The following is a 19,694-nucleotide window of genomic DNA, read 5'->3' on the forward strand; positions in this document are numbered from 1 at the left end:
CAGACTGACTTGGACTTCATCTATGTGGTCTCAAAGACTTAATCTTATCAGCTATGATAAGAATCCTGACTGACTGAGCATTCAGTCTAGGTTTCACCTGGAATCATTATAGCTGAGTCAGTCCTCTGTGAAGTCTTTTCAAGTCCAAGCCCGCCCCCTCCTGGCTTAGCTTTCCTGCTTTGCATACTCAGAGCTGATGACATGAGAGGGCTGCTCTGCTGAGAAAGAAGCTCTGAGTCTGGAAAAAAAAAGTGTGGCTGCTGTGGAATTTGTGTGCACTGTGCAGTCATTTTCATTTCCATGAGAGACACTTCCTACAGGCAGCCACACAGCATACCAGAATAATAAAGTTGAAAGCACACAGATGTGCTTGTCTAGAGCATAGACAGCCCATCCAGAACAACTCATAACCCGGAAGCAGAAGGGATATGAGCCGGCGGCCATATTGGATTTTTCCTGGAGCAATAATGGATAAAAAACACTCAAAAAGACACACCAGAGCTGCAAAATTATCAGGTAGAGCATTTATTCTTTACAAGCTATCAGCTGATATGTTTATTTTGTGTGAAACCTTCATCTCTGGTTCCCCTTAAAAGGGACCCTCGAAGCTCGTGGATGTGCTCCCATATTAACACAAGTACAGTGCACTGCCCAGACCTCCCACTTGGGCCCATTCAGGTCCATGCTAGTGCAATGGCACAAGCCGCCTGCGCAGTGCGGCCAAGCTCATCGACAAGTTGATGGGCTTGTGGGGGTCCCGGCACTGGAACGGCGATGCGAACAGGGACAGGAGAAGCCTCTGGAGGATGGGTAAGAATAATTGGGGACTTTTTTTCTCTTACGGGTTTCCTTTAAAGAATTGCTTTCCTTCATTGGAATCTGTTTGAACACCAGACCCACCTGGATTGTGAGGTGTCTTACATCTGGTGAGAGCCTGGGAATCAGGGGATGCATCCCTGTCCTCATCACCAATCCATAGTCGGGACCTCTGAAAGCCCGTCAACTTGCAGATGGAGCTTGGGCACTTTTTTTCTCTCAAAATCTTTAATTCTTTTTAATTGCGTTAAAAGTTCAAAAAGATAACTAAACCACACTAAAAACAACCCCTTTCTGCACTCATTTTCTCACTTATGTCTCCAGGAGGCAAGGTAGGATTTACCATAAGGCACTGTAGGCCCGTGCCTACAAGCGCCTGATGATGGAAAGGCAGCTCACTCCCCTCCCGAGTGCCTCCCTCCCTCCTTCCCTATGCAGGGTCCTGATGAAAGTGTAAATGAGAGGTTACTCATCCTGCATGAGGGATCTCCCTTCAGTCAGGAGCACCACTACCGGTAGCTACTTAATAAGGGGGTACCTCTGGTTACCTAATGCTAAGAGACACCTGTAGCTTCCTATAACGGGTAAGAGACATAAGGAAGAAGTGACAACTGGGCCAGCCAGCACACTTGTAGTCCGGTTTAGGGTTTGTAGGTTCATAGAGGCAGGGGCGTATCTGGGTGACATAGCGCCTATGGCAAACACTGAAATTGTGCCCCCTCCCCCATCAGACCACTTTGTCCCATAATAACAGCTTCTTTTCTTGCAATGATACAAGTCTCCCCAGTATAGGTTGCTAGAGTTAACCCCCAAGTAAAAGTAACCAGAGGTAGCACCCTAGTATAGGTAGCCAGAGGTACTTCACCCAGTATAAGTAGACCCATGTTTACATTGCCCTCCCAGTATATGTAGTTAGAGAAGTCTACCCAGTATAAGTAGCCTTCTTTAGCATACGTGGTAAGAGGTATCCCCCCAGTATAAGTAGTCCCTCAGTATAGGTAATGAGAGGTTCCCTTCAGTATAAGTACCCCCCCCCCCCCCCAGTATAGGTAGTGAGAGATATCCTCCAGTATAAGAGCAGGTACAAATGCCTGAGAGGCATCCCTCAGTATGGTGGTGGAGCACGAGGGAGGAGGAGGCAGCCATGACGCCCATGGTGCTGTGGCGCCCATGGCACAAGTCATGCCTGCACCCCTCTAGATACGCCTCTGCATGGAGGGCAAACTCTAGTGTGCCAAAACATCTGTGCCCATAGGCTCCTGTGAGGTAAATCCGGGCCTGCCAGAGGGGTTAATCACTTTAAACAGCGGTGGTCACTTAGGTTGGGTTGTGCAGAAGATATCGTCCTGTATAAACAATACAGTTCTACAATTGTCCCATATCCAGTTCCAAGAGTAAAATCCCCAAAATATTGGCATACCTGATCTTAGGCTGTTTTCACCCTTTCCGCGAGAAAGTGAAAAAGCATGGCTAACTTTAGAGAGTGAACTTCATCATACTTTAGAATTGCACTCCTTGCTTTTTCTAGTAGCGGTTTATAGGACAGAATGACTAAAGTGCTTTTATTACCTCCGTCTGTGTCCCGTCCCAGCATCGGTCTCGGGACTGCTGGCGGTTACAGAGCTGGAGGAATACAGTAAATATTTTCCCCCGCCTGTCACTCCCTGTTTGGTATGGCCCATACATTAATGACTAGCAGATAGCAGAGATTGCTGCTGGCAGCACTGCTTTCCAAAACAAACTCTTAGTAAGTGGATGGATGGATTGTCATCATCATCAGCCATGCTTTGGCTGTACCTCAGCAGATCCCTCATCAGACAGAGCTCAGAGTACAGTGCATGGAAGGGAGGTGGGGAGGAGAATGAGGCAGACACTCTCAGGAGGGAAAATCTAGGGCTTGTCTTCCAGCCCCTGACGTCACTCCTTGTCTTTTTTAAAAAAGACTGAGACAAAAGCACATCATCCACTGCCTCTATGTATGGACCAGCTGGGACTGCTCGCTCCTTCTTCACCCCTGTGCCCATCTCTGATTCTGCCCCCCACGGTGGACACCACCTTCCTTCGATCAATGCCTTTACCAGCCGTACCTAGTGATGAGGCGCCTCCTGCATTGGATTCTCACAGCAAGCACCATCTGTCAGGTGAGCCCACAGGGGAAGACAATGGGGCCGGCGTGAGAGATCGGAAAAGTTTCAAAAGTTTTCAAAGAGTTGACGTGAGATTATGAAGGGCTGCATGCACACAGTGGAGGGCTGCAGGAAACTCTTTTAAAGGGACTTGCAGACTTTTTTTCTTCTGAGTGCGGAATGATGAATTAGTTGAGATGATTGCATCGGTGGGAAATGTACTATGTGGTCGGAAAACTTTATTTCATATTTATTGAATTTGTGACACATGGCAGAGAGCGAGCTGCTGCAACTCACGGCAAAGCTGAAATCCGCTTTTTGCTGGCTGTAAGGGGAGGTTGAAGTGAGAGGGATATGGGGGTGACATACGTATGTAATATTAAACAATGCAGATTGCCTGGCTGTCCTGCTGATCCTCTGCCTGTAATACCTTTAGCCTTAGACCCTAAACAAGCATGTAGGTGAGATGTTTTTGAGAAAAATCTGACAAGATTAGCTGCATGCTTGTTTCAGGTGGGTGGCACTACTGATGCCAGATGAATCAGCAGATCTGCCAGGCAACTGGTATTAAATATGGCAGCCTCCATATACCTCTCAGCTCAGTTGTCATTTTTTTTTTAAAAAGAAGAGAAATGAAGATGTAGTTGCCGTGGGTTACTGAACTCTGCACTTGACTTAAAGCAAACCTGAAGTGAAAATAAACTTATGAGATAATGAATTGTATGTGTAGTATAGCTAAGAAATAGCACATTACTCACAAAGAAAAGAGTCTCATATTGTTTTCCAGTACAGGAAGAGTTAAAAAACCTCAGTTATCTATGCGAAAGAGCTTCTCTGAGCTTGACTTGGGTCAAAGACAGACCTGTTTTCTGAAGCACTTAAACTGCTAAGAAACAGCGAGAGACAGCTTGAGATAAGGTTTTACTGCAGGAAAGTTCAAAGGCTCATTGTTTCTGCTTTGTTTTACAGATTAAAAGACATAGGGCTTGATTCACAAAGCGGTGCTAACTGTTAGCACGCCTGTGAAAACCCCCTTAGCACGTCTAAACAAGCTTTTCGCGCATAAAACTTTACGCGCGCAAAACTTTATGCGCGTAAAACTTTACACGCGTACTGCACAGAGCGCAGGGCGCACCGCGCGAAGTGCCCATTAAAGCCTATGGGACTTAGCGCGCGTAAAACTTTGCGCGCGTAAAACTTTACGCGCGCAAAGTTAGCGCGTGATCTGATTGAGAAATCCAGTGCTAACCTACTTAGCACCCTGGTTAGCGCGTCTAAAGACTTTAGACGTGCTAAGTAGGTTAGCACCGCTTTGTGAATCAAGCCCATAGTGTCTCCGCTGGGAGACAGGATACACTGGCTTAAGTCAATAAATCTATAAAATAAGCTCTTGCCCAGCCAAATTGTTTGGTTAATGCATGGGCAAGGGATATTTTTACTGCATTTATATTCACAACAGCTGTTTCCCCCATGAATATCATTGGGGTAGAAACGCTCTCGTTTATTGGCCTTACCACTAACACCAGTAACTATCCATTTTGTGTTTGCAACATGTTAAATAACATATCTGTTAGGTGTGATTTTTGTCCACCCTTGCTTGCAATAACAGTTTCCGTTATGTTTAAATTTACACTCTGCTTATGTATTTCCTGTAAGCTGCTTATTTTACAAAACCCAATAAAAATGATTGAAACAAAAAAGACATAGTGTGGTTTTAAAACTGCAAATGTGACAGAATGATGCAATGTTATAAAAAAGCTATATAATTGAAAATAGAAATTAGACTCTTTTATTTGCTACTAATGTTCTATTCATGATTCGTACAGCACAGACAATTCATTATATCATACAGGGTTTTTTTTGTTTCAGGTTTGCTTTAAGCTGGCCATGCACTATTGAATGCTTAAAGGATACCCGAAGTGACATGATGAGATAGATATGTGTATGGGCAGTGCCTAGCACACAAATAACTATGCTGTGTTCCTTTTTTTCTTTTTCTGCCTGAAAGAGTTAAATATCAGGTATGTGGCTAACTCAGTCCTGACTCAGACAGGAAGTGACTACTACAGTGTGACCCTCACTGATAAGAATTTCCCCTTTTTATCTCTTTCTTGCTCTCAGAAGCCATTTTCTGCTAGGAAAGTGCTTTATAGTTGGAATTTCTTATCAGTGAAGGTCACACTGTAGTCACTTCCTGTCTGAGTCAGGACTGAGTCAGCCACTTACATACCTGATATTTAACTCGTTCAGACAGAGAAAGAAAAAAAGGAACACAGCATAGTTATTTGTGTGCTAGGCACTGTACATACACATGTCTATCTCATCATGTCACATGTCACTTCGGGTATCCTTTCAACAGATTAGACCTTAAATTGGAAAAAAAAATGCATTGTAAGAAGAATGTATTGAAACAATTTTTAAATCCAATTGTCAAGTATGTACCGGAGATCATTGTTCTTTGGATGATAGACTATGACAATGGTAGGGGGGAGGGTGCGCGATTGAGAGCTGCGTAGCTTTGTACTGCCCCGAGAGGAAGAAAGCTAGCAGTAGTGTCAAAATTAGTCAAGAGTTTCACTAAAAGGGCAAGGCGCCAGTGAAATGATTGCTTTTTCTGTAAATATCGATTGCTTTACAGACGCTACCACGCATCTAATGTTGTATAGCCGACTTGGGATTCAGCAGGGATATTTATCAAGACAGGTGCAGAAGAACTTAGACCAATAGTGAAGCAGTTGCTCAAAGCAGCCAATCAGAATCTTTGTTTCCTTGAACCGCTCAAACCTGATTGGTTGCACCAGGTGACATCTGTGTTTTCTCTACGCCAGTCTCAATAAATAAGCTCCATCGAGTCAAATTTATCAAGACGGGTGCAAAGGAAAGTGAAGCAGATACCAAGAGCATCCAATCCAATCCAAACGTGATTTCATTTCACGGTTTAGATCTTACTGGTTGCTCAGGGAAACCACTGACAATTTCATCCAGTTTTCTTTGCATTCGTCTTGAGTGATCAGCTCAGCATTCTAAATTGATTAAGAGCGGACTTATTTCTTCAGTCCTCGAGGAGGTGCAAGAATAAATCATGGTATACACCTTCAACTTTGATTGGCCAATCACTGACCGGTTTTACCACCTCCATGTTGTACGAGAGCTTTCCTACACAATCTGCACATAGTATTTAATAGCTGTTGAGCCTCATTCTGCATTGAGATGGTAAAGCAACAGGAAATGCTGGATTTAGTAGTTCTTCAACATCTAATGAGGTAGCAAATTTTCAATTATAAGTTGGGCAGTGCATGCTGCTACTTGTAGTGCTACACTGCTTGTTGAACAGTCACATGGGTTGAACAGTCACACGGCACGGAACGATGTACATTCACTAATTCTGGTCTAAAGAGGTATTTCAAAGTGGTTTTTAAGAACTTTTTTTTTTTTGTTTTTTTTAAACACATCTGAGGCTGAGCATCATTGAATTGGCCCATGACTTTTCTGATCTACGGTTCCTGAATATCTGGTAGATCTCGGCTGTTGTGCGATTATCGCAGTGCTTTCAATTCTCTCTATATAAAAAAAGTTGTGTTTCATATAAGTTACAGAGGCGTTGGTGATGCAGTGTCTGCCATCTTTTAGGAAGGGGTTTGGCAAGGCATGCTGGGATTTCTGGTCCCCTAACACCAGGTGGGAACACCTGGCGAGGCAAAGACTACTCTTGTAACTACCAGTGTAGAGTTAAAAACAAAACAAATTTGATGAAATAAGACTCAAGATGTATGAAAACTTCCCCCACCCCCCTTTCTGGCAGCTTTGACAGCGATAGCTTACACCGTGCAAAAAGCAGCGTGAGTGTTGGAGCCTGCAGCAGCTGAGAGTGCTTGGGTCTGGCTCAACACACGTGGCAGAGAATGTAAACCGAGGAGAGAGAGAGAGAGAGGGAGAGATAGAGCAAGAGAGAGGGAGAGACAGAGAAAGAGAGAAAAAGAGAGAGAGAGAGAGAGAGGGGGCAAGACAGAGAGCAAGAGAGAGAGAGGCAGAGCAAGAGAGGGGGAGGGGGAGAGAGAGGGCTAGACAGAGAGCAAGAGAGAGAGAGGCAAAGCAAGAGAGGGAGAGAGAGAGGGCAAGACAGAGAGCAAGAGAGAGAGAGGCAGAGCAAGAGAGGGGGAGGGGGAGAGAGAGGGCTAGACAGAGAGCAAGAGAGAGAGAGGCAAAGCAAGAGAGAGAGGGGGAGAGAGAGAGAGAGGGGGGCAAGACAGAGAGCAAGAGAGAGAGAGAGAGAGAGAGAGAGAGAGAGAGAGAGAGAGAGAGAGAGAGAGAGAGAGAGAGAGAGAGAGAGAGGCAGAAGGCAGAACAAGAGAGGGAGGGAGAGAGAGAGAGAGAGGGAGAGAGAGAGAGAGAGGGCAAGACAGAGGGCAAGAGAGAGAGGCAGAGCAAGAGAGAGAGGGGGAGAGAGAGAGAGAGGGGGGGCAAGACAGAGAGCAAGAGAGAGAGAGAGAGAGAGAGAGAGAGAGAGAGAGAGAGAGAGGCAGAAGGCAGAACAAGAGAGGGAGGGAGAGGGAGGGAGAGAGAGAGAGAGAGGGGGCAAGACAGAGAGCAAGAGAGAGAGAGGCAGAGCAAGAGAGGGGGAGGGGGAGAGAGAGGGCTAGACAGAGAGCAAGAGAGAGAGAGGCAAAGCAAGAGAGGGAGAGAGAGAGGGCAAGACAGAGAGCAAGAGAGAGAGAGAGAGAGAGAGAGAGAGAGAGAGAGAGAGAGAGGCAGAAGGCAGAACAAGAGAGGGAGGGAGAGAGAGAGAGAGAGGGAGAGAGAGAGAGAGAGGGCAAGACAGAGGGCAAGAGAGAGAGGCAGAGCAAGAGAGAGAGGGGGAGAGAGAGAGAGAGGGGGGGCAAGACAGAGAGCAAGAGAGAGAGAGAGAGAGAGAGAGAGAGAGAGAGAGGCAGAAGGCAGAACAAGAGAGGGAGGGAGAGGGAGGGAGAGAGAGAGAGAGAGAGGGCAAGACAGAGGGCAAGAGAGAGAGGCAGAGCAAGAGAGAGAGGGGGAGAGAGAGAGAGAGAGAGAGGGGGGGGGGGCAAGAGAGAGAGAGAGGCAGAACAAGAGAGGGAGGGAGAGAGAGAGAGAGAGAGAGAGAGGGCAAGACAGAGAGCAAGAGGGAGAGAGGCAGAGCAAAAGAGGGAGACAGAGCAAGACACACAGAGAGAAAGAGCAAAAGATAGAGAAAGAGACAGAGAGAGCAAGAAAGAGAAAGACAGAGCAAAAGAAAGAGAGAGAGAGAGACAGAGAGAGAGAGAGACAGAGAGAGAGAGAGAAACACAGAGAGAGACAGAGTGAGACAGAGAGAGAGAGGCCATGAGAGAGAGAGAGGGAGAGACAGAGCAGAAGACAGAGAGGGAGGGAGAGAGAGACAGAGACAGAGTTAGAGAGAGAGGAAGAGACAGAAAGAAGGAGGGAAAGGGACTGACACTGTTAAGCGAAAAGTTGTGCATCTTGGAGCAGAACTTTAATGTAGCGTATAATAATATCCAGCCGTTCTTTAATATTCTTGTTTTTTTATTTATGAGGGTCAAGTGTTCATATACCTGCCTTCTCAGCATGTGGTACACATACCCCAGGGGGTACTTCTGTTACATTCTGGGGGTAGCTGAACATTTTGTACTCAATTCACCGTAGCAACTAGCAAGTTCTAAGAATATAAAACTGACCAATCCTGCATTAACAAATATACATAAATATATTTAGTTAAGTAAAAATATTTACCCACTACATTACCTAGGTAGCTACTTGTGTAACGTGCAATACCTTGGCAACGCATGGTGCGCTACTTGGGCAATGCACAGTACCTAACTGGCATAAGTACTGGTAAAGTTGCCGTGTGTGCTGTATTCACTCTGCAGTTTTGCTACTGTTTGCTGAAAATTATTATTTAGTATTTATAATAGCACCGACATCTTCCACAGCTCTGCACAGAGTGTATTGTCTTGTAGCATCAGAAGTAGAAAAGAGACGGCACACCACTGGCTCTGCAAATCTTGCTGTGTATTAGGCGAACAAAACACTACATGTTACGGATCATTAATCCTTCATCAGGTGTATAACAACAGTGAAATGTGTACAACCACATATATATACACAAACAGGTGTGAGCAGCCACACCCTTATCAGCTCCACCCCCAAATCCTTTAACCCATTAGTCCATAGTACATAGTTCCAACGAGATATTATCCCATTCATGTAAACAAACTGGTCATATGGCACTCCAATTTGGCTACCAATAAAACATCAATCTGGATTGACCGTACGTTCTGGCACTTCCCCTCAAGGACTGCCACAGAACAACCTGTGAAAAAACATGAGGTTATAGCTAATGCATATACCAATCAACAACATACCAAGCCTATAATCTAAAATCATATCCTGTGCGGTACATATTATAAACAACATGTTTATAAAGGACATGTCATAACAAACTTGTCATAAAAAACATTTTAGAGGCAATCTTTCATTCATACCCCTTGGGGTCACTACATCCAATTCATGGATCCACCTCGCTTCACGTTGTTTTAACAATTTTTCCGGGTTTCCCCCTCTTTTGGATAAGGCTACAGCCTCCAACACACACCACCTTAATTGTGCGGCATTATGGCCCGCTGCAAAGAAGTGCCTAGCCACTGAGGTGTCGTAACTTTTTCGTTCACCTTCAGGGTATCTAGTAATGGCCCTTTTATGTTCTTGTATGCGGGTCCTAACTGTTCTGGTAGTTTCTCCCACAACACTGAGTCCACACGGGCACTTCAGCCCGTATAACACCCATGTAGTGGAGCAATAGTGCCTACCTTTAATGCGGACTTCTCGGCCTGTGTGTGGGTGTCCAATTTTTTCCCCTTTGATGATACCACTACATACATTGCAATTAAGGCATGGGTAGGTCCCCGCCCTCCTTGTGGTTATGTTTACATCATTAGGGGAAGTGTCAGTGCGTCTTACCCTGTCATATACAGTCCTGCCTCTTCTTATAGAGAAAAGAGGCTCCTCTCTGAACAATGACCCTAGCTCACTGTCATTTCTCAACATTGGCCAGAACCTCCGTACAGTTTTCTTAATCAACTCCGTGTTTTTACCCAAATTCATGACAAAAGGGACCCCTTTCTGCTGTTTGGTATGGGCATTGTGCAAAGTGGACCTACTTAGTGCCCTCACTTCATTATTGACCGTTGCAAGGTGGTGTGAGTTGTAACCTTTCAGTGCAAACTTGGCGGTCAACTCTTGACCAGCCTTCAAATAGTCCTCGTCTCTGGTGCAGATACGTCTGGCCCTGAGGAACTGCCCCCTTGGTATGGCTTTAACCACATGTCTGGGGTGATGGCTGTCAGACCGCAATAGATTGTTGCGGTCTGTGGGCTTCCGAAACAACTTAGTAACAAACCGTGCTTGTGAATGCTCACTGAGAGACATGCTCCAGTGCTGCTGGCCTAGCAAGTGCTGTACACAGTGATAAACCTAAAGCTGTTCATTGATTAACCCCTTCACTATCACTACACTATTGTTGTATTGTTAATTAGCTTGATTTCATTGTGTGACAGTCAGAGTGTGTGCTGCAGGGCTGCTGCAGCTGCTATGTGTCTGTGTGTGTGCTGAGCCTGTGCACAGACCACCAGGCCAGCCCCTGCCTGCTGGCCAGCTAACCTTAGCTACAGTATAGGTTAGTTAGGGAATAGGATTACAGTGTTATTTGTGTAGTTAGTACTGTAGTAATGCAGTCAGTGCTAGTATACAATACAATACAATACAATAACATTTGTAAAGCTAGTAGTAGTTTGTAGTAGTTGTTAGAGTATTAGTACTACTGTGTTAGCTTAGTACAGAACTGCTGTGCTGCTGAGCAGTGCCAGTGTGACAGTTAGTGTCTTCTCCTCTGCTGTCTGACTGTCACCCGGCATGTGGCACTTGGCACGTGGCCCTCGGCACGTGTAACGTGGCACTTGGCACGTGTAACGTGGCACTTAGCATGTGGCACTTAGCACGTGGCACTTAGCACTTTGCACGTGGAAGTGGCACGTGGCACTTGGCACATGCAAAGTGCAAAGTGCCACATGCAAAGTGCAAAGTGCCACATGCCAAGTGCCACATGCCAAGTGCCACATGCCAAGTGCCACTGCCAAGTGCCACGTCCGGCATGCTCCTAGCAGACGTTACACCTGCTGCTGCTGCTGCATTGCCCTGCTCCTGCTGCCTTTGCTGCTCCCACCACCAGGGTACCACAGGCCACTGCTGCTGTGCTGATACCACCTATATTTAACCCAAAACACAATTGCTGCGTAATTTTTGGCTGCCATGTCTCAGTTGTGCGGTTGGACTTTGGACACAATGTGGGCTGCACGACCGCTGTCTGGAACCTAGGCCTGATGTTAATTGACAGCCATTTTTTTTTGGGGGGGGGGGGGGGGGAATGTTAAGTCCCCACATCATCAATTAGTGTTACCCTTTAAAAAATAATGATGCCACATGCCTTATTTACCCTAAAAAAACACGTTTTTAAAGCAATTTGAAGGCCACTTCCGGTTTTTCTATCCAGATATCCGAATCCGCCCGGATACCCCGGATACTGAGGTCGGATATCCGATTCGGATCAGAAAATTTTGAACTCGGATATCCGACCCCCTGATCGGATATCTGGGTATCCGGATCCGAATCCAATCCGAATTTTGAAAAGGGGTATCCGAGCAGCACTATTGTCTTGTCACTAACTGTCCCTCAGAGGGGCTCACAATCTAATCCCTACCATAGTCATATGTCTATGTATGTATTGTATGTACATATTGTAGTCTAGGGCCAATTTAGCGGGAAGCCAATTAACTTATCTGTATGTTTTTGGGATGTGGGAGGAAACCGGAGTGCCAGAGGAAACCCACACAGATACGAGGAGAGCATACAAACTCCACGCAGATAATGCCCTATTAGCCAGGTCAACATCTGCCAGGTCGACATCTGCAAGGAGTTTGTATGTTCTCCCTGTGTCTGCGTGGGTTTCCTCCGGGCACTCCAGTTTCCTCCCACATCCCAAAAACATACAGATAAGTTAATTGGCTTCCCCCTAAATTGGCCCTAGACTACGATACATACACAACACGATACATACATAGACATATGACTATGGTAGAGACTAGACTGTGATCCCCTCTGAGGGACAGTTAGTGACAAGACAATATACTCTGTACAGCGCTGCATAATATGTTGGCGCTATATAAATAATTAAATACCAACCTGTGGTATGCAAGTAGCGCAACTGTTGATACGGTGATGCGCGTTACTAATGCATGTTACCGTAAGTAACGCTCTTTACCGTAGCAATGGTCACGCTACTCGAGTACCGCTAATTACGCCAATAGCATGCGTGTATGCTGCCAGAAGTAACAGTAATATTGTCACGTGCTGTCTGTGCACGCTGTTATTCTAATATTAGCGACCTTGCGTGCATCAAGCCCAAGGAGAAATATTTCACTAAATAAGGGCCAGTGCACAATAAAAAAGTGCTAGTGTAATCACAAACGCTCAGAGTTTTTTAAAGTGATTTTTCTAGGCGATTTTCTAAGCATGCCTGGTGATTGTTGGAGCGTTTTGGTGTAGTGTTTGTTATTTTTTGTTACAGTAAAGCTGTAACTGAACAGCTTCTGTAACAAAAACGCCTGGAAAATCGCTCTGATCTAGCACTCTTGTGGTTTTCCACTTTCCTATGCTTAACATTGAGGCAGAAGCGCCTCAGAAATCAGCAGAAATGCTGCAGGACCCATGTTTGCGTTTGAGAGAAAGTCACATCACTCAGGTGTGATCCATCTCATTGAAATACATTAGCCAAGCACTTTTCAAAGCGCTGGCGTTTTTAAAAGCGTTCAGAAGCGCTCTTGGTGTGCACCAGCCCTAAAGGTGGCCACACACCATACAATTTTTTAAATATCTGTTCAATTTAAGAATTGCAATCAATTTTTCTGACTGATTGTAACAAATTAAAAAATATGACCAATATACCACACACCTATGTTCAATTTTTCCCCAATTATGATAAAAATTATTGGAAACTCTGAGAAAATTGCTAGGGTGTGTATATTAATAAACTTACAATCCAACACACACCATACAATCTTTAGAGAAATTGAACAAAAATATCTGGCATTCCGGATCGATTTAAATCGAAAAAAACGGGAATTCAGATCGGATTTTTCAGTCGAATGAAAAAAAAGCTTTCAATTTTTTTCGAGAGATACGATCGTTTTCATTGAATTGCTGTAAAATCGGATCATTTTATTGTATCGTGTGTGGCCACCTTAAGATAGATGAGAGGTAAAACAGATAATGGTGCTAATTCACTACATCACGCATGCAAACACAGCCCATTGAAGTTTTGCATGCTTTGTGCACGTTGCTGGTCCGGCGCTGGTCCAAAACTATGTTACCGCTGTGGCACTGTGTCCACTTGCGGCGATCTGCGTTGTCCCAGAAAGCCATGTTTGTCTATGGCGATGCATGCTTCTTTAAACACGGCGTTGCGGCGTTGCGGCAGGTTCCCTTTAAGCCTGCTTTACCAATCAGTTCAGCTGACAGGTCGACAGTGAGGCAGAAATAAGCCACGCCCACTAAGAGTGTTTGGGAATTAGTCAGCGAGGGCTACAGAGTTACAGACGCTCATTTTCTAGGAATTTATGGACATATTACACCTGACAGACGAAGGCTCGTTCTAAATTTAGCAATAACTGGGATATGCTGTTTATTTGGCACAACTCTGAATTCTTCCTTGAAGCCGAATGTCAAGCAGAGAGCACAATATGTACTTGAAGTATGTTATACATGATGTATTATTGGACCAAAAATATATTACAGTATAATCTCATTATAGTAAACTCTGATATAGTAAACATTTGGGTATAGTAAACTAATGTCCAGGTCACGGCCAAGCCCTATTATAAGTATATGGAAGTAACTCCTGATATAGTAAACCCTGATATAAAAGAACTTCTGTTATAGTAAACCTGTTTTTTTTACCCCTTTGGTATTCTGTATTTTATGACACTAAAATGTAATTCCAGGCTGTATAGCCTCTTTAAAGAGGAACATTAACCAAGGACTGAATGTCCCAATCAGTAGCTGATACCCCCTTTTCCATGAGAAATCTTTACCTTTCAGATCATCAGGGGGTATGTATGGCTGATATTCTGGCAAAAACCCTCCCATAGTGTGATGTCATGACCATGGTCCTGACCGTTTCCTGTCTGTGAACCTCATTGCATTGTGGGAAATAACAGCTTTTTTCAACTGCCAAGCAAGCAGTATCTCCCTCTGTGCATAGAACTATCAGTAACGAACATTCCGTACAGATCACCTGGCAGAACTAAAAATGTCACCACCAGTGATACATTTCAGAATGTAAATCAGGGTGAGGAAATATTTTAGCAAACAGTGACTAAATAATCTATAAATTTATATTGTAAAAAGTAAGCAATTTTATTCATTACATTACTTTGACCACTGTTCCTCTTCAAGCAAAAATAGATTAGTACATTCCATTAATGTAATTTCACATACCGTATTTTTCAGACTATAAGACGCACTTTTTCTCCCCCAAAAGTGGGGAGGAAAAGTCACTGCGTCTTATAGTCCGAATGTGCCCTATTCAAGCTGAAGGTCTTACCGATCCGTGCACTGTTTCCTCCTTCTCCAGCTGCTGAGCTGATCCTCCTGCAGTATTGGCATCTCCCCTCTTAACTTCTGCTATCTGCGGCGGGGGAGGCAGCCTCGGCGCGATCTTGGTATCTTCTCCCTCTACTGCTGTTACTTGCTGGAGGGGAGCCTCAGTGTGATCCCATTTACTTATTCCTTAATCCCTGGTACTTTCGGCGGTGGGGGCAACTCTCAGCGCGACCCGGATACTCTCATTGTGAGCCGGCAACTCTGCGCAATCCGGCCTGTTCCGGATACTCTCATCGTGAGCCGGCAACTCTGCGCGATCCGGCCTGATCCGGATACTCTCAGCGTGAGCCGGCAACTCTGCGCGATCCGTCCTGATCCGGATACTCTCAGCGTGAGCCGGCAACTCTGCGCGATCCGGATACTCTCAGCGTGAGCCGGCATGATCCGGATAGTCTCAGCGTGAGCGGGTGCGACCCAGCAACTTTCCCCATAACTACGTGCGTCCTACGTCATGAGGGGGTGCCGGTAAACAAGGAAGTACACCGGCATCAGGACGGACAGTGGCTGCGGCTAGCGCTGGGATTGCCTCTCTTCTGCCCCGCCGCCAAAGTACCCAGAGGGGATGTGCTGCGATCGAGCTGAGCCTGCCTGCCACAAGTGCCGGGAGTTAGGGGAAAAGTTGCTGGATCGCGCTGAAAGTTGCCGGATCACGAGAGTTGCCGGATCGCACTGAGGATGCCCCCACCCCTGCAAGTACCAGGGATTAAGGAAGAAGATGCTGGGATCACAATGAGGCTTCCCCCTTGCAGCAAGTACTAGGGATTAAGAGAGAAGATGCCAGGAGGATCACACTGCTTCCACCCTGCCATGGAGTGGCCTGCACCAAGAAGCACACTGCATCAGGATCACCTCAGCAGCTGGAGAAGGAGGACACAGAGAGCACGGATTCCCAAATGGACACCTGGATAGGTGAGATCCTCCACCCTTTAGATGTAATGGTTAGTTAGTTATTACTGGTGGGGGAAGCAAGAGTTTAAAGTAGTGTAATGTTACTGGGGGTAAAGCAGGAGTTAGTTGAATGTAGTGTAGTGATACTGGTATAGTGTAGTGTGTAGTGTAGTAACTAGTGGAGGCATCAGGGGTAAATTAGGGTACTTAGTCTAGCTAGTGGGGACAGCAGGGGTTAGTGTATCTTGAACAGAGGCAGCTTGGGGGAAAAAAATGTCTACAAAACGCCCCTGCACTATAGACGCACCAGGTTTAGCATGTTTTTTTTTTCCTGAGTTTTTGTCCTCTAAACCTAGGTGCGTCTTATAGTCCGGAGCGTGTTATAGTCCGAAAAATACGGTAACTTGCAAAATCATGGTTACTCATGAAACTGTAATTACGATCAGAATCGTATCTGCGAAAATAACAGGAAAATTCACAAAAGCTAAATTACCCATTACGATCAAGACTAAAATGTATTTCATATTCCTACAGTGGCTTTATTTAGCGATGTTATAACTGTACTTTGCAGAGTTTGGCTTTGAGCAACAGCAAAAATGTGTTGAATGTTCATTTTTTTTTACATGGTTTGGAAGAAATGCGATTTTTTTTGTTTCTTTTTTTCCACATTTGTTTTTCATTGTGTTCCTTTTAGTGCATCTGTTTGGCTGCTTTCGCATCTGTACACCAGGAACAAATAAGGACGTGGATTTGGGTCACCTGCTACCAGATGTAGTTGAATCCTACAATTTGTGTTGGATATTTGGTATCGGTGGATGGGCTAATCACAGGTGCCCATTAATTTCCTGAGGGATTTGCAGAAGTTGCAGATGGTAGAGGGCCCTGATTGGTTTCCACCAAAAGTTTGTGTAAGGTAGACTGGAGCATGCTGGGAGTCATGTTCTGCGGTAAACCGTGCCAATTTGCCATCTGCTTGTAAGAGACTCAACAGGCTGCGGTCATGGGCAGGTCAAACACGTTAGCATGTCTTGTACCTGTTTCAGGCTTATTCAATAAACCTGGCAAGAAGAAAAGTGCAAAGTAAAATGTGCAGCAGAAAATTTGAATTGTTTTCCTAGTTCTTTGCAGGCAGTAAGTAGTAATTGAGCAAGAGCATTTCAATTGTTTATGTAGACCATGATTGAGATGAGATCAAGTGGAACAGATCTTATTTTTGGCTTTCAGGGCTGTTACTTCTGGATCCTGCTGCAATAAATGTGGCATTTCAAGAGACAACAAGGATTACTTGGTGGGCAAGCATTAGGATGTCTAAATTAGTAGTCAATCTTTTTTTTGATTAGATAATTTTGTTCACTTATTCCGTTAGAGTATAAAAAATTTTCTAACATGTCAGATTGGATTTCTGTTGAAAAAAATGGGATCATTGTTTATTTGTCTTGATAAAAAAAGGATTCTTTTCTACTTTCATTCTATTTGATCGTTTTGACTGAATGAACAGGAAAATCAGTTGTTTGTATTGTACCATGTATGGTCACCATAACAGTGTGAGCGCCATAAATTCCAAAAAAGTTCTTAAACAAATACATAGTCCACCACCAACCCCCAGTGAAATGAGAGGCAGTCGTGGACATGTAGGCTGTGTCTTGCATTGAGTCTATCTTGGTTATGGACCTATGGGGCCGTACGCAATTCACTTTTCTCCTAGGAGCTAATTTTTCATATTTGATTTAAAATAATTTTTAGCACTTTGCAATGGAAAAAGTACCAAAAGTAGGTGAAAAAGTACTGTCAAAATTATTTTAAGCATTTGTTTGCTTGCTGGTGGTATAGAAGGCATTTAATTTGCACGTTGTAAAAATATCACCTAAGAGAAAATTAAGGTTAAAAACCTAATTGCATATGGCCCATGGTGTCCTGTATTTGCTTCTTTGTTGTAAGTTCCATGTATTCAACATTTATGGTGACGATACACAAATACATATGTTCTCACTAGGAGGGGGTCTTTCAATCTTGGTACCCTTAGCTGGACCTTGTGCATTGACTGTGATGAGACCAGTGTTTGTATTTGAGAAACAGGTCACATCGGAGATCAAAAGATGTGCTTATGGAACAGACGTTAGAGTAAACTTTTTAATGTGAGTTTGTGTATCTGATTTCTCATGACTGGTGATTGGTGGTGTACTGTGCAGATGTATATCATGTATAAGAAGGAGACTTGGACTCAGTTTAGAGATTCAATCCATTTGTGAGAACTATTTATTTTCTTGCTGCTGCAAGATTGCATACTGGGATTGGCTTTGCATGTCATTTTTTGTTGTTGTTGTTGTTGTTGTTGTTGTATTCGATGCCACTTTACATGTATGTATATATAGGTCCAGGATAAGTTTCTCTTAAAGGGACACTGTAGGGGGTCGGGGGAAAATGAGTTGAACTTACCCGGGGCTTCTAATGGTCCCCCGCAGACATCCTGTGCCCGCGCAGCCACTCACCGATGCTCCGGCCCCGCCTCTGGTTCACTTTTGGAATTTCAGACTTTCAAGTCTGAGAACCATGGCACCTGTATTGCTGTGTCTTTGCTCCCACTGATGTCACCAGGAGCGTACTTCCCAGGCACAGACCATACTGGGCCTGCGCAATACGCTCCTGGTGACATCAGCAGGAGAGCGAGGACATGGCAACGCAGGCGCAGTGGTTTTCAGACTTTAAAGTCTGAAATTCCAGAAGTGAACCGGAGGCGGGCCGGAGCATCGGTGAGTGGCTGCGCGGGCACAGGATGTCTGCGGGGGACCATTAGAAGCCCTCAACTCATTTTCTCCCGACCCCCTACAGTATGGCTATGCATTATCCAATGAGAACCTAATCTGGCAGATGATGGATTGGAAGGGCTTCTCTACTGACGAGTTTTAAAGAGACTCTGTAACTAAGAAAAATTCCCTGGTGGGCACTCACCTCGGGAGGGGGAAGCCTCCGGGTCCTAATAAGGCTTCCCCCGTCCTCCTCTGTCCCACGGGGGTCTCGCTGCAGCCCATCAAAGCCTGCCCGACAAATCGGTCAGCCTGTTCAATATTTACCTTTCCAGGCTCCAGCTGTTCCGGCTTTCGGCTCTGAAGTAGGCGGAAATACCCGATCTCCGTCGGGTCCGTCCGTCGGGTGCCTGCGCAGTAGAACGGACCCAACTGAGATCGGCTATTTCCACCTACTTCGGAGCGCAGCTCCGCTACTGCGCCTGCGCTGGAGCCGGGAAGGTAAATATTTACATTGCCGACGTTCGTAGGGGCACAGCTGGACCCCCATGGGACGCAGGACGACGGGGGAAGCTTCAATAGGATCCGGAGGCTTCCCCCTCCCGAGGTGAGTACCCCCCAGGGGCCGTTTTTCTCAATACAGGTTTTCTTTAAAGAGAATCTGTATTGTTAAAATCGCACAAAAGTAAACATACCAGTGCGTTAGGGGACATCTCCTATTACCCTCTGTCACAGTTTCGCCGCTCCCTGCCGCAATAAAAGTGGTTTAAAACAGTTTTTAAAAGTTTGTTTATAAACAAACAAAATGGCCACCAAAACAGGAAGTAGGTTGATGTACAGTATGTCCACACATAGAAAATACATCCATAAACAAGCGGGCTGTATACAGCCTTCCTTTTGAATCTCGAGATCATTTGTGTGTTTCTTTCCCCCTGCATCTCTCATGCACTGAAGTTTCAGGCTGCTCTTTTCTTCCCACAAACAGCTTTGCCCTTGTCTGTAATTCCTCACTATGTGAAAGCCCAGCCAGCTCAGAGGACGATTTATCCAGCTTGTAAAAGATAAGAGAGAAGAGAGAAGCTGCTCTAATCTAAATAACACACAGGCAGTGTGCATAGAGGGGCCTGGAAGGGGGAGTTCATAGCAGAACCACAACACTGAAGAACTTGGCAACCTTCCAGACACAGGCTGACAAGTCTGACAAGAGAGAGATAAGTTGATTTATTAAAGAGACTGTGATAGTACAAAGTGCTGCAGTAAGCACGAACACATTAGAATAGCTTTTGGAACTTGTAGGATGATAAAAAACAGGATGCAATTTTTGTTACGGAGTCTCTTTAAGAGACATCTTAACCAATTATTATTATTGAATGTATTTATAAAGCGCCACAAT

The 19,694-nt window shown here is 45.0% G+C and overlaps 1 protein-coding gene across 1 annotated transcript in view; it reads left to right on the forward strand.

The window, feature by feature from the left end:
- Window positions 1-2,790: 2,790 nt before the first annotated feature.
- Window positions 2,791-19,694, forward strand: part of CCN4 (cellular communication network factor 4) — a 140,026-nt gene continuing 123,122 nt past the window's right edge. The window contains exon 1 of the mRNA XM_068234953.1: window positions 2,791-2,957. Coding sequence (XP_068091054.1) covers window positions 2,910-2,957 — 48 coding nt within the window. The 5' untranslated portion in view covers window positions 2,791-2,909. The remainder of the gene's footprint in view (window positions 2,958-19,694) is intronic.

Source organism: Hyperolius riggenbachi, chromosome 5, assembly GCF_040937935.1.
Source record: "Hyperolius riggenbachi isolate aHypRig1 chromosome 5, aHypRig1.pri, whole genome shotgun sequence".
NCBI classification, from domain to species: domain Eukaryota; kingdom Metazoa; phylum Chordata; class Amphibia; order Anura; family Hyperoliidae; genus Hyperolius; species Hyperolius riggenbachi.